The following is a 15,458-nucleotide window of genomic DNA, read 5'->3' as shown; positions in this document are numbered from 1 at the left end:
CATAGGACCCCAGTGATAACTCAGGTCGATCATAGAAGTCCACTCGCTTTCCAGTGTGATCCAAATGCTGGAAGTAGTGAGGTGGAACTGGGGAAGGAAAAAACATGAAGTTCAGTGACAAACTATGATAAACACTGTCACAGATTGTTCAAATAAAACGCCTGGAAAAACAGCTGGCTAAACCTCTGTGCTACCATGCAAGTATTACAAGAAATATTGATGCAATTAAGAGAATCATTACATCCAAGAAATAAAAATAGAAGCAGTTCATTTGGTCTTACGCACCAGGTGGCACATTACAGTCACTATTGTATTTTTCTTGAATCTTTTACATTCTTATCTTGTATTTCATATCAGAAAGGTCACTGCAACATGCACTTGGAGTTTTGAGTGATTTAGTCCCAAGAAGAAATGTAAGTCTTGTACAAGTAATAAAAAATGACTTGCAATAGCATTTGCAACAAGCTATAAGCTTCACTATTACTGAGACAGTTCAGACATATCAAAAAACTAAGCCCCTCTTTTTATTATGAGTTATTCAAAACAATCAAAGTGACAACAATTCGGAAGAACACCGTGGTACTATTAACACTGTAAAAGCAAGCAGATACTGCTCTCTACTCTCTAAGTACACATCCAGTACAAGCTAATTACTTGATTTCTTTTTCACAGAAAACAGGAATTGCTCTGAAGCATTAGGTATAACTACATTAGATTTTCACATCTCTTAAGAGGGAGCATGTTTTGTATTGATTTAGAAGAGCAGTGAAGATAAACTGGCATATGTTGAATACTCCTATTCAACTGTAGCAGATTTACCTGCAATCTCATCTTTAAACAGTGTCCAAATAGGCTTTGTGAGCAAGAAAAAAAAATTCCTAACTCATGCTACTAACTAGATATTCATCTCAATAACACAAATAATTTCTCAGAACCCTATACATCATGCAACAAGTACCTCACATTAAAAGATTTGGTATGATGAAACTACAAAACTGTGGTGGTTTTACCGTGCTGGGCAGCTAAACCCCACAACCGCTCTCTCACTCCCCCTCCTTTAGATGAGTACAAAAACATAAGCACCTGCTTAATTTGAACATCATTTAATAACTGAGCAGTGAACATGTTTTAATCATTTTTTTTCCCAACATTAAACACATTACAGCATAGCATACATTAGATATGACCGTAACATCATTAAGATTCATTTCTTCACATCTTTTTTTGAAGATCACTACAGTAGTGCCTATAGGCTGGTTTTCAGAAGCAGCCTTACCCTCAGTGACACAGCTGCAGAAACAGCACTGGAACCTCCTTCCACCCTCAATAAACTGCATAAAAGGGCACATGTAGGCCTTGCACCTATTACACCGGACAGGACCAGATTCTCCGTGATCTACTAAATAAGGAAGGGTCTGTGGAAACAGCAAAAAAAAAAAAAAAAAAAACAAAGAAAAAGTTCATGTGATGATGAGAAAAAAGCGACCGCATATACTGCAAAGCTTAAAACTATTTCCTTGCAAATTGTATAGAATTTAGCATTTTTGGCAGCTGTGGGAGAGAATGCAGAGGAAGCCTGAACAAATATTTTACAAATATTTTTCAGCTCAAGCTGTTAACACAGCAGTTCCTTTGTGGGCTGCAGTCATTACTGGGCTATCTCACTTAGACACAAACAAGTACTCGGGCATGGTGCTGCACCACCTTACACAGTAGCCTGCTTAAGGAGCATGAGCTCTAGAAGAAAAGCCATGCTGCACAGCACAGATGAACTTCAGTGTTCCCAAGTGAACACTGAAGACTGAAGCCACGCAAACAGTGGCTGTGATAACATCATGGGAGCAAACACAATTTCCACCTCACCCCAGGTTGATTTTTTTTAGAAGCAATTCTTTACCTCCTATGTTTTTCCGTTGTAAAAGAACATATTTTTTTTTTCTTGACAAAATAGAAGCCGGTCATTGCATTCCACAAATTCAAGAATTTAAAGCATCCAGATTATCTTAAAAATTTTAAATGGTTAAAACTTATTTTTGAAGTCCTCCATGAAATACAACATATCTGCATGTTCTGCTTGACACCACAGTGTAATTTTAAAGGACTTGCTATCATGTAGTGATACCATTTCTCAACTATTACTGCCAAGACAGTCTTTTTGCAGCCAAACCAGAGGAAGATGCTTGGCAACTTCTTCAGCTTTTCAACCTCAGAATGAGCAAAAGCACTTAAAAATGATTAAGACAGAGCTTTTGCAAGCTGCAAGCTACGTTCATAGTTCAAGGCACCTTTTGGTACCTAAGAATCTAGCTCAAGATGTTTAATTACTTTTAAACTATGACATTTAAGGTGTCCAATCTTAATTCTTCCAGGCACCCTAAACCTCTGGTCATTTTCAAGAAAGAATGTATTCCTTGAGCTTAAGTTGAACAAATGCCCTTGACACTTCATTCTTCTTCATGCTGCAGACGTATCAAATTTCTCATTCACCCCCACTACTCATTTGTTGACAATACAATGGCTTTGCTGCCAGTGTGTCTCCGTTCCTACCCACTAGGCTGACCTCCTCCGAGGAAACAAAATTTCAAGTTTTCTGACTGCTAGGCAATATTAGTATTAAGTTTCCACAGAATAAGCCTCTCCCCCCCTTACCCCCCTGCTAAAATAAGCAGTACTATACATAATTTGCTACTTACCACTTACTACCAGAAGGCACACAGATACTTCTTACTAGTACTCCCAAGTTTTGCTTTCTGAACTGTGCATTAACACAGGGCAAAAGCCCTGTATCTTGCAACCAGATGCTGAATTTTCGTAGGTTCTAGATTTATCCAGATGTCGCATTTTCAGCAGTCATATTTTATTTTTCCTCTTACCTCTGATATGTTAAACATTAGCTCTACTTACAGTCCTATTGCTCTCAGCAGCTGAGCCTACATCTATCAGAAGGGCTCCTCCACAGGGAGTTTGCCCTTGCCATAAAAAACTTTCTGCAATCTCCAGGACAATTTTCCAATCCTAGAAATGTTTTTTCTGGATAACACAAGTGTTTGTTCAAAGCATAAACACACCATGAGCGCTAATAGCTAGTTTGTGAAATTTGTCTGAAAATGTGCCCCCAGATTTCTCAAGTAAGATAACATTTGCCTATTGCTCTCCTTTTAAACTCCAGCCAAATACAGAAATTAATTTCACAACTCAGTTTTATCATAAACTAATTTTCAGAATCCAAAATGTAGTTTAGGAACATTAGCCAAATGAAACAAAAATCACCCTTAAACACCAGAGAATGTTCCTTCTTTCATGAGATGTTAAAGTTTTACAAGGCAGAGAACACTGCAAACATATTAAAATTTCACAAGCATATTTGTCTTTATGTCACTGCTCTAAGTGAACTAATGCTACACAACACCCAGAGTATTTGCCATACTTTTAATACAGTTTCCAGCTCTCATTCTCAAAGCTTTTATCTTTTCAGCAACCAGATACAGCAGGTAAAAGGCTGGCTAGCTAGCCACATACAACACCTAGAAGGAAACAGGCGGTGCACAGAGAAAGCACAGAAATTCAAGTGCAGTTCAGCAGAGCCTGGAACTCAGTCTCACGCTGTCTGCTATCCCACACAGTGCTGTGCATGGACACAACATTAGGCAGCTTAACCAGCACTGCTTGATATATTCTCATCCAACTCCACAACTTGATATCCCAGAAAACACCTAATATCAGTGATTTGTTACCATTTCAATACTGCAGACTAAGAAAGAAATTGAGATCAACTCAAAGTGCACATGTTTATTAGCATCCTAGTATTTTGGTCATTTAGTCAGAATGATGCTTGACAGTTACTGCAAAAAAGAAAGCTGAGATTCTCATAGCAATCAAAATATTAAATGTTTTGAACACAGCATTCTTCTGCCTTACAGATCTCTACTGCACACTTGTGAAAGAACCAACATTTACCTAGGCTTTGTTACTTAAACATGCCTACTGTTGAAAGTTAAACAAGGTTATCTGCAAAATATGAACTTCTAATAGCATTCTCCTGATGAGTTCAGATTGCATACAGTGCGAGTGTGACTTCACATACAGTTCTCACCTCATCTGGGGGTAGGGTAGCCAGCGGTTTTATGACAGCAGCTAGAGGAACTTGGGACTGTTTGGCCATATCTGATGTGCAGGGAATATTGTACGATGTACATCTTATATAGCGGGGGCTTGCGTTCCCTAGAGAACAAAGGAAAAAATGCCGACAAATTTCAGTAAAGTTTATATTAAGAACAGAAATCAAGATAGCTTCAGTTTTGCTGCTGAGTCACAGAATAAGAATGTATTAAAAACAAATAAACAAACAGAGACATAAAACTTAATTCCCAACCAAAAGCCTCTTTACAAGTAACTATGCATAATAAAAGCCTTTAACTCAAAACAAGTGAATTTGACTCCATATCAACTTAACATCTAAAGTATTCCCATTCCACTCTTTTTGCAGACTAAATCATACTACGGGCAAAGATCTCAACTCAGACATTTCTAATGTCTGATTTTGTAAGTCTGGCTGAAGAGCGAAGCACTTGATTACAGAATTGGATTCTTAAGTTTTAAGGGAGCTTAAAATCTCCAAATAAAGTCATGGGAAATAAAAAGATTAAATTCTTTCTCTAAAATCCATGAACCAAATAGCATCCCATACTTAAAAAAAAAAAAATACACTGTTTCCAGTCCAACTCAAACAATACTACTAGTAAATTTCAGTTCTGACCTGAATGATTAAAGACAATTCCACCACTTCTTTAGGCTTGTGTTCATTGTTTGAATTCATTGTTAAAAATATTTTACCTTGATCCTTGACCAAGAAATTGGTAGTAACGAGCGGTGGGACCTGTCCTCTTACTCCAGTGACAAATGGTTCTGATCCACGGTTACTTCTGTCATCTTCAATCACTTGAATCTATGATCGAAGAAAACATCACATTGAAACCAAACCTCCAAAGATTAAAGTACCATAAAATGCCACACTTGCATCTGTAAGACAGTGAAAAGGGAACCTGAGGCAAACATCACTAGCTCTAAAAATAAGAGGTCTAAGGCAAGCAGGTTTTGTCAAGCAGTCACCTCTCAGTTGGATTTCAATTATTACTGAATGACTAACAATAAAATACAAATGGTATTTTCCCCAAGTATTGAGTAGTAGCATACTTTGTGTTTTAGGGACTAATCTGAACTCATAAAAAGCAAACTTAAGTCAAGAAAGGATTTTTTTGCTAGTGTTTCTGTTTACTAGTCCTAGCCAAATTAAAATCAGAAGCTTCTTTAAGCCTCAGGGTGAAGTTCTATACATGACCTGGCTTTTCCTTTCTGTTGTGCTCCCAGTGCTTTTTCATAGCATGCGTTTATTTTCATCCACTGCAGCTCTCACCTAAGGACACGCTTGCCAGCTCAACTGTAAATCTTTATTGCACTGTAGTGCTCAAGAATTTATGATTTGAATTCTGGGGATGCGGAAAGTGAAGTTTCACTAGAGCTGAAAATTATTCAAGCTTAAACTTCACAAAAGCAGAAAACAGCCAAAAAATTGTAAATTTCTTACAATTTCAATTTCTTCATTAATGCAAATGTACTTAAGAAAACAGAAACACATCAGTTTTACTTGACTAAAATATCCATAAGAACAGAAGATTATTCTTACACGTTTTTAACTACCTTTACCATTCCAGTGCTTGAATCTAAGCATTAAATCCAGCAGCTGTTTTGCCACCAAACACACATACCTTTGCTTAGAGTCAAATTGCAAAATGCGGAATTTTGCACAGCAAAACTTCTACCCTCTCACTATGGCTTCCAAGGAGCCAGCAAAAACACCACCCCCATAGCATCAGACAGTGACTTCTAGGATAAATCTAGTTCTATCTCAAAAGCCTACAGACTGACTGACATTTGTGACTTCACTGCCTGTAGCTGTTGTATGACCAAATTTGGTTAAACAAGGAAGAACTGATGCAAGGGTCATTGCTTTTTTTTTTTTTCTTCCAATGCAAAAGGTAGCTGCTTTTTCTTTAGGTCGAGTTCTCTAGACATAACCATTCTATTTTCAAAATCAAAATGTAATGGTTATTTATGAGCACAGATAATGAAAGAATGTTTACGGCTCCCCAGACCTCATATTAGTCAACTAAGACATTTACAGGAGTTAAAATCCAAACAAAAATAGTTTCTCCTCAGTTTTAGAGTTTCAAAGCACTAGCCCAGTACCGGTATGAACACGAACTGTAATCAAATTCTGCTTAGAACTGGTAGAAGACACGACTACAAAGGCTCATGCTGTGTGTATGTTAACATGGCATGTGCTATATGGACAATTATACTGATGGCTTACACTGAAAATGCCAGTTGGAATCTGACGGAGGTATTTTAAGGATCAGAAAAGTAAAGGGGAGACATTCTTCATGATCTGTTTCTGCAATGGTCTGCTTTCTATTGCCTCACCAGTCATTGCAGAAGAGAAGATTTTAAACAACCTCTTGTGGTGTTATGCTACTCATTTTGGTAAGGCAAACAGAAGACAGCAAGGAAAGGATAAAGGATTAATGATGGAGGGTTAGTAAGGTGAAAGTCAGGTATCAGGCATGCACAGATGGTCACCAACACACAGACTACAATTGACATAGATACAGCACTTACTGGACTAGGAATTGCATCAGGGTCTATTCTGTGCCTGGGTTTCTGCTGGGGTGGCAGCTCATTAAGTTGCTTTATTTATTTAATTATTTTTTTAAAATAAAGAGTGCCACAAAAAAAAAAGAAAAGAAAGAAAAGAGAAGAGAATAATAAAACAAAGAGTAACAGCGTTACTTCTCTCTACCCAAACTTGTAGCACTGGAATTAGGTATTTGGACATTTGTTCATGCAACAAGAAACACCAGCTTCTGCAGCATTCACTGAACCTAAAAATCAGTCTTCAGGTTGTATCGGGCCTGGGCACCGAACACATTGCTAACAGACGTAGTGGGTCACGTGCTCACTTCGGTTAGAAATTGGGGATTTATGTTTTAAGAACATGCTGAAATGAAGGTAACTGATACAAGCCATTTGAGATTTCATTTAGTGGGAGAGAAGAGAAGCAGACAAGCAATTACAAGTTCATATATTCCACATAAAAAAATTTGCAGCCCCAAGCCTTGCATAAATCTCAAGTCTAAACAGCTCACCATTTCTGAATAGCAACAATTTTTGAACAGCAACAGTCAAGATCTCAGCTGTAACTCACAACTACATTATTTTTTTTATAGTTTTTAAGTAAACTGATTGTAAGCACTGTCCTGGAAATGCTTCCTGTTATCAAATGATTGTAGCCTTCTGAGACAACAGAACAGCATCAGGAGCAGTGGAAGGAAGAGAACAGCAGACTAGGGGCAACAATGCTCCCAGGCTTAGTATTACTCATCATTGTCAGCCATCACACATCATTGCTCCTCTTTTCGCAGAGACTCCATTCCAAAAGATAGTTCTAATTTGAGAAGTTGCCCATATTTGACTGAAGCAGTGTCCTGACTTCATGACCCAAAGAAAGCTAACCAGCTCTTTACAGAAAAAGGAAAGGAGAAGTACTACAACCATCTCCTATGAACCATACTTTAAACCTGGAATATGCAGTTCATAGCTTGCCACCTCAAAACCAGCAATTAGTTCACCTTGGGAAGTAGTTAAGCAGGAATTCAGAAATGGTCAAGCAAGTATAATCAAAGCCCTGCAGGATTTCTAAAATGTAAACCATAACATGGTACAGAAGACCACCCGAGAAATTAGAGCAGTGACTTGCATATGCAATGCCTTTCTTTAGTCTTCTGGGCTTACTCATAACAAATGACTGAAGCTTGGATATACTGGAGAAAAGCAAACAGGAAAATATGCTGCTGTTCTTTGGAAGAAGAAACCTGCTTTCAGCTCTGGACTCGGTCAGTTCCGTTTAACATAAAGACACTATGGGAGAGTTCACACTTAAGAACAAAGTAGGCTTACAGGGCTAGGAATGGAATCTGGATCCAAGCGTTTTGGTGGAGGTGGTGGTCCAGGCTGACTTCCATAATTTGGTGTTCCTGGATAAGCTCCTCCATAGTTTGGTTGGGGGCCCCTCACCTGTCCAAAGGAACCTTACAAGAACGAGACAATGGAATCAAACATTAGCTAACATTAGGCAATTCCTTATCAAATATCTCCCATTTTTCCTGTCGTCAAAAAACAAACAAACAAACAAGAAGCTACAACAGGAAACTACATGCTTTTCAGTCAATTAGGATTAAACACATTTGTCAATGTTTCAGCTCAGTCTGACACAGTCTTTCTTAAAACCAGACTTAAAGAAACCTGTGTTTTAAGACTAACATAACTAGTTTTAGAATATATTATTAAAACATGCATTAAGATCATGTACTATGAATATTCAGGTTGAGCTGCAGAACTACCTAATAGAAAGTGCACCCAGAACAGCCAAAGAGCCAGCAGATGACCCATAATGCCTCAAACTCAAGTTATGCAAGGATTTCTCTCAGGCAGTTTTGTACTGCCTAAAAGCACAGTAATAAGGTAGCACATGACAACTTCTTTTGTTTTGTAACTCATGGAAGTAATTTCACACCACTTTACACAATTCCAGTCAATTACGGAATAACGTCGTGATTCACCCCACGAGTGTTTTTACAGTTCATAGCAATTTGGACAAATGTTTAAACAAGTAATTTACCTGGCCACTTGTGCAAGGCTGCACATGGGGGGCAGGATTCTCAATCCTGACAGTTGCACATGATTACTTTATCCTAGCTATCTGCAAACGTTATTGATTAAAAATCAGCCAAAACTGTTTTCTAATCCAGAAAGTTCAAATGATATTACTTCTAAGCACACAGGAAATGTGAAGGGTTTTACAAGGAGAAAAATACAACTTTGTGAATTAAAGAAGAAAAAGTTGCAACTCCTTTTCAATGTATAACACTCCTCTCATATACAGTGTATATGCACACCCAGTGTGTATATTGTTAAAAACTATAATAATGATTTTCAAGATTTCAGATCTCTACTTTTGAAAGGACAAGGTTGCAGACATCATATTTAAGTTTGTACTACAATTTGACCACAATTTTTTGTATTATTATGGCACTAAGCATTGAACAATTTTTTAGCCAAGTAAGCTAGTGTTCTTTTAATTTCATTAACCTGATTAAAACCTGCATGACAAATAGCTTAGAATGATAAATCCTACTCTTTGTCTTAGATTTGTCCTTCACACCAAGGAAACGAGGGAAGCCTGAAGTGTAGCCAGAAGCCTGCAAGTTACAAACCTGAAAGCTGTTTCTCAGTTTGCAGCACACGGAGAACACGCCTAACATACAGTTCCTACCCTAGGAATACTCACCGTTCTGCTGCATTTGGTAACCTGGCTGAGGAGGATGAGTGGGAGGAGGTGGTCCATGGAGGCCACTCATGGGAGGCCCCGGGTGAGGCCCTGACAGAGTTGATGGAGGTGGTGGTGGTGAGGATACATGATTAGGCTGTGATGTTGGTGGTCCAGCAGCTGTCTGCCCAGGCAGCGGTGGGCCTGGCATGGCAGGTGGCCTTGGGGCACCTGTGGTAGGAGGATAAGAGGAAGGTCCAATCCCTGTAGAAGATGGAGGTGGAGCAAAACCAGGGACTTGAGTAGGCAGGCGCTGAGTTGATACTGGTTGACCAGAAAAGGGAGGCTGTGCCAAAGGAAGACCCTGAGACACACTGGGAGGAGGGGGTCCTTGGCTCGCAGTGTAAGGTGTGTAGAGACCAGATCCTGTTGCACTAAAGCTCCCTGAGACTGGGGGAACCGATGTTGGGGGACCTTTTAAGAAGAAAAGAGGACGTTACCATCATTTTTTCGATCCTCAAAACATTTAATTCCAAATAGATCACAGAAGACTCAAAACCCCTTCACTCTAGAGCATTTCTGCTGGTGCATATATATCATTTTCTTATCTTCAGATGGATGTTCCAGTACTAACAGAGATAAACCTTAAGTACTCTTAAAATTCAAACATCTAAGGGATTCAAAACTTGACAGTTCCTTCCATGCCTTCTTTCTCCCCCCTGCCCTGTCCCCCACCTCAGAGTCTAAGCTGCACATTTTCTATAACCTGAATGCATTTCGGGATTCAGGGACAGGAAACCTTACCATAGCCCAGTCCAGCTGGGGGAGGAGCAGAGGTTGAAGTACTGCCAATTGTCATCCCGGCCATGTGATTGCTGAGCTGCTGTACACTGGCTGGAGGGGGACCATATTGCTGGAACGTGGATGTCTGGCTGACAGGCACGGGTGCTGAGCCTGGCAGAAACGGCTGAGAAGTAGGCGGCCTGAGAGGGGAGAAGAGAATCTTCACTGGGTCCTCCATTATGCAAGCAGTTACAATTCCCCATGCCTTAGAAGTTGTTCTACCATATCAGCACCAGCTAGGTGTCAATAATATACATAAACTAAAAACTGAGCACTTTAGCTATGTTTCTGAAAAGCAATTACATATCCTGCACAGGTCCAAACCCCTTTCATCATAAAAATCTGTTGCTTCTTAAAAACACAAATTTTATGTTTAAAATATTTTTTGTTAATTCCATTTTAGTTATCATTACAAATCAGAAATACTGCAAGGGAGTCTACAGGGTAAGAAGCAATAGTGCCAGCACAGATATCTAAGAAGGCTCCATTGTTCAAAGGATTTGGACTCTCCAGCTGACAGTGCTGAGCTTAACCAGAAAGCAACAAAAACCAACCACCTTCCCCCCAACTAATAATCAGTATAAAGCAGTAGGTAGGACTGCTGCCCCTTTCACCCCACGAATAATGGCAACATCTTTCTGGAGAAGATGCCAAGAACTTAAGATAGAGACAACTCAGGGATCCACAACTGGAAAAAAAGTACAAATGGAACCAATACTAAGGAATTACTCAGCAGTAACAGGTAGCAACATGCTCCAGAAAGACAGGTTCATACTGCCAAGGAACCAAATACATCTACTGCGTGGATACAATTGTTCCCAAACAAGACAGATCATGGAAATCAGGAAATTCCTTATGGGAAAATGACTACCACAAAAAAAAAGTCTTTGGAGAAAAAGTGGTTTTGATCAACCAGTCACTGGCCCATATCCTTCCATAAGCTTTTTATCTAAAGAGATTCCCATTTTCTAACAAATACCCTTCCTTACAGTAAAATGTTGATTCAAAACAATAAGAAAAAAAAAAAGTCAATGCCCACCACAGCAAAACCAATGCATTTAGTTTGTTTTATAACCTAAAAGGTCTAGACATAGCCTAGGTCTACCAAGGTAGGCCTTTGTTACAACTTTCTTTTCTTGTGTATACCTCTGCATTGGTGCTGTTGAAGCTGGAATCCCATTCTGCACATCTCCTTGTCCAAACGGACTGTACCCCAGGTGGCCAGAAGAAAGAGATGTTCCAGAGGTTGAAGGGGCTCTTACCGAACCTGCAGACATTAAAAAAAGTCGCAAATTATTCACAGAAACAAGGGTTTCAAACAGATACCATGAAAAATCAAAGGAGGAAAAAAGTGCACAAGGAGTTTAGTGATGGCCAAATTGATGCATCAATACTCCTCCAGCAACAACTCATTTATACAACCATATTAGTAGAAGCAAAACTGAAAACAAGTATTTTTAGCCATTGTCACCAATCACACCCCCACACAGATCAAATACAAAGTATGCACCATGGAGAGTTCTTCAAAAAAGAACTTCATCTTCTGACAAAGAACCAACCGTGTTCTTGTCGGAAAGGCATTAGGTTCTTCCCCCTCCAAGTCCAGTTACTTTTTATCCAGAGTATGAAGAGTACTGTAGTGGTACCTAATGTTCATTACAGGTCAATTTTCTCTACTTGAGGGGTAAGCATGTTACGCAAATAGATTCAGTTTTGAAAAACTGAATTCTACCAGCTGCTTTTATACAGAGCATTGTGGGGGCCACCACAGGGGGCCAATCCCAGCCTCTTAAGGTTGGAGGGTAACAGGAATACTTCCTCATTTTTCAAAGTCAACTGGTTCAGTCACAGACCAAACCGATTTGCTTCAGAATTAAGTTTCGTCACTTTCAAGACCACACAATGCTGGATACAATGCCAAGAGATCAACAGCAGCATTTACTTCCAAAAAAAAAAAACATATATATATAATATATAAAAACTTTTGTTTTAATAATATTATATTTAAAAAATGCTGTTAAATAGAACAGCCATGTGACCACGCCTGCTAACCACAATGGAACTTATTTCATATACGGGGTACAGTTCAACACAGGTGACTCAAACACCTTAAACTGTGAGAAGACCAGAGCAGCCCATAGACACTGCTGTGTCTTCCGACAGCGTGACAAGTTCAGAAGGGACTCCGAAGCCTTCGTGTGAGGAACCATTACGAAATAGAAAACATGTAAGAGAAGCCAGTTCTCAATTCTATAGCATAAGTTACTCACCAAAGCATGAGGTTTCAACTCACATTTTTATCTTATCTGTTACATGTACATTTTAGGAAGCTTGTGGGAGTAAATTCAAGGAGTTAACTAGACTTTTTATGAACGACCAGTGGCTTTTGATTTTTTTCCCCTTTTGGTTTTAAGTTTTACTAAACCTCCTCCTGGTCTTCATTTTGAGATTCATAACTCAATTTACAGATAAATGTATTATTTTTATATACCTTTATCTCATTAAACATTTTCTTTATATCACCTGTTACAGCACACCTCTGTCTTATTGTTCCTCTGGCCAAGCATCTCCTGATCCCTAACCATTTTTATGTTGTCACTTTCTGTGGTATTTCTGTTTCTGAATGTCTTTTGTGACATTTTTCATGTTAATATAATATACTTTCATTTGTTTCAAAACATTTCATTTCACAGTACATCTGAACTGTTTGGCATTGTCATCTTTTGTCTTCAAAAGCATACACTTTTTTCCTTTTTTTTTTTTTTTTTACATTAAGTTTACATACTTTTTCAGCTTTAACATGCAAACAATTTGACAAATGCATGTTTAATTCAGAGAAAGCTTCAAAAGTCTTCTTTTTCTAGTCCTTGTCGCAAACATACTCCTCTAACCATTAGCACAGACTGCTCAAATAACCACTGGAAAAAAAATCACTTAAAGGGGTATGAATATCTAGTGGTTTATCATCTTAAGGTTCACTGCTCTTGAGGAATCTTGAGGTTCCTCTTCAATACCTTTGAGATACTGTCCTTACTCATCACAGACCTCAAAACAGAGACAGATGACAGCATAACGGGAAATGCCTGTGATTTTACTCAAAGCCCTGAGACTATAAGAACTTGGCCCAGTTCTGCCTCCCTATTTTTCTAAACAAATAGACGCTGCTGGAAATAGCTCTTCCAAAATACCACTAGTTAGAAAGAAGGACAAATAATATGATTTCTTGAAATGTTTCTAGTTCTTGTATCTTCATTGCTACCTCTGCAAAAACATTACCTTCTTCACCCACAGCTTTTGAATCATAATTATTCCTAGCTTCTATGCTGTATCTAAAAAAGTAAAAACTTGTCTTCCCCTTAAGTTTGAACCCAAGCTATAGAGATCCCATGACTTTTAAGACCAAATTCCCCATAGCTGGGGAGATTCTTCATTTCTGTATTACAATGCTTTTATTTCAGACCTCACATTTTACTTCTTTCCCAAGCAGGACACGACATTCTTTTAAACTAAGGCTTCTTGACAAAACCCGCAAGGACCAATTCAGGTTTTGAAATCAACCTTTAGAAGACAGTCACAAGTCAGTTTTTAATCTATAAATCTGCAGGCATAAGGGATTTCTACTAGAATTATTTCTTCATATCCTATTCATGTTTCTGGAGTGCTGCCTACAAATAGAGTTGGAAGAGTCCCATCCACCTCTGCTTGAATAATCAGGTACCCACACCTTTGAGATAAACATCCATGTTGAAAGGAAACTTGGCACAGAAGATGGTTAAGAGAACCAGAACCACCCCTTCCCCACAGTAGGAGTGGCACGCCACAAACACTCCCACAGAAAGGACACAATTTACCTATGAAATTAGGTGCAAGAGAAGTGTCAGAGTTGAGAGAAACAGGAGAGCCCTTCGAAGGGAACCCCAAGGAAGGAAAATAACCTGGAAAGACAGAATACACCAGTAAATCAAGCCAGAGAGAAAGCACCGAGAGACAGTGTTTCCAATGCTGAGGACAGTCTGTTGTACGGAAAGCATTGGGTACATAAAATCCACATCACATTTACTATTTATTCCTTACTATATACTCCTCACTGTTCTACCACATACTCTACCAACAGTTAATATATTAACATGAACACAAGTGTAAAAAGGATCATAAACTGAGTCTATGTATGATAATCCAGCAGCAACCTGTCACTGGTATTCAGATAACTGTATTTGCACTTTCAACTGTACAGTCTCATCAAAAGCAAAACTGAGAGATTGAATGAAAAATTTGTGCGAAGTTGTCCTGGTTCTTCCCATAGCAGGAAGCTGCTGTTCTCAGCTAGCAGCACAGTGCTCCTCTTCTGTTCCTGAGCAACGCTAGCACCACTGGCACAACACTTCCATGTTTCCATCAGTTAGAGCTAGGGTTTGTCGTGTAACTCAGACACTCCCTGACTGAGGATAGCACTTGCTGCCAACACTTCTCCATTCAGTTCCTCCACGCACTTTTCACTGTGTTTTTTTCCCCTCAAATACCCCCTTAAGACAAATACTTTGAGATCACAAAGTAGCATCAGCAATTCTCCTTCTACCCCTCGGTGTTCTTTAAACTCCTGTCACACTAGCGCTTCTGAAATGAATTCTCTCCCCTCTACATTACGTAGTTATAACCCATTTTGCTGCAAAGACCTACAATGAATGTAACATGATAAAGATGGGAGTAGAAACTGGCACTATCACCTAGCCGCTCTTTTTGTTTGTTAATGCACTGTTTGCCTCTCGTTTCTAGCTGGATCCTGTATTCAGCAGCTAACAAAAAGGTCAACTTCTGGTTATTGTGTTAGTGCTCTGAATTTTGCATTCCTTCATAAAGACAGGAATCCTGAATTTACAAGAGCAGGTACGAAATGTGCAACCTGACAATTGAGATTTGAGTCCAACTTCTCCCCATTCCTTCCATGGGGCAGGAAACACTACTTGGTCATTATCTACGCTGAGTGGCCAAACAGAGCGCTCAAAGCTCTGCCTGCATCTTTCCAGGAAGCAGGATTTCTTTCCTCTGCCCAGCTCTGATTTTCATCACTTTTATAGGAATTTAAACCCTCTTTGAAACTAGTTCAAAACTCATGGATTGAGAGCACTGTTGGAAGAGATTCACTGGGAGAAGGGGAGAAACGGAATTAAAGAAAGAAGAGTAAGATGGAGCAAAACTGAGTAACACCAGTTCTTATGCATACCACATTTTTAGC

At 39.1% G+C, this 15,458-nt stretch overlaps 1 protein-coding gene across 1 annotated transcript in view; it reads right to left on the bottom strand.

The window, feature by feature from the left end:
- Positions 1–15,458, bottom strand: part of SEC24C (SEC24 homolog C, COPII coat complex component) — a 34,808-nt gene that overhangs the window by 11,161 nt on the left and 8,189 nt on the right. The window contains exons 3-12 of the mRNA XM_082764932.1: positions 14,077–14,160; positions 11,372–11,492; positions 10,187–10,365; positions 9,404–9,856; positions 8,014–8,144; positions 6,676–6,744; positions 4,834–4,945; positions 4,094–4,221; positions 1,277–1,415; positions 1–87 (exon numbers count right to left, since the gene is read on the bottom strand). The exon at positions 1–87 is cut by the window's left edge and continues 29 nt beyond it. Coding sequence (XP_082621058.1) covers positions 1–87; positions 1,277–1,415; positions 4,094–4,221; positions 4,834–4,945; positions 6,676–6,744; positions 8,014–8,144; positions 9,404–9,856; positions 10,187–10,365; positions 11,372–11,492; positions 14,077–14,160 — 1,503 coding nt within the window. The remainder of the gene's footprint in view (positions 88–1,276; positions 1,416–4,093; positions 4,222–4,833; positions 4,946–6,675; positions 6,745–8,013; positions 8,145–9,403; positions 9,857–10,186; positions 10,366–11,371; positions 11,493–14,076; positions 14,161–15,458) is intronic.

The sequence above is a fragment of the Aythya marila genome (assembly GCF_965140915.1).
Source record: "Aythya marila genome assembly, chromosome: 7".
NCBI classification, from domain to species: domain Eukaryota; kingdom Metazoa; phylum Chordata; class Aves; order Anseriformes; family Anatidae; genus Aythya; species Aythya marila.
Note: the sequence above shows the minus strand (reverse complement) of the source record. Positions and strands in the feature narration are given on the sequence as shown.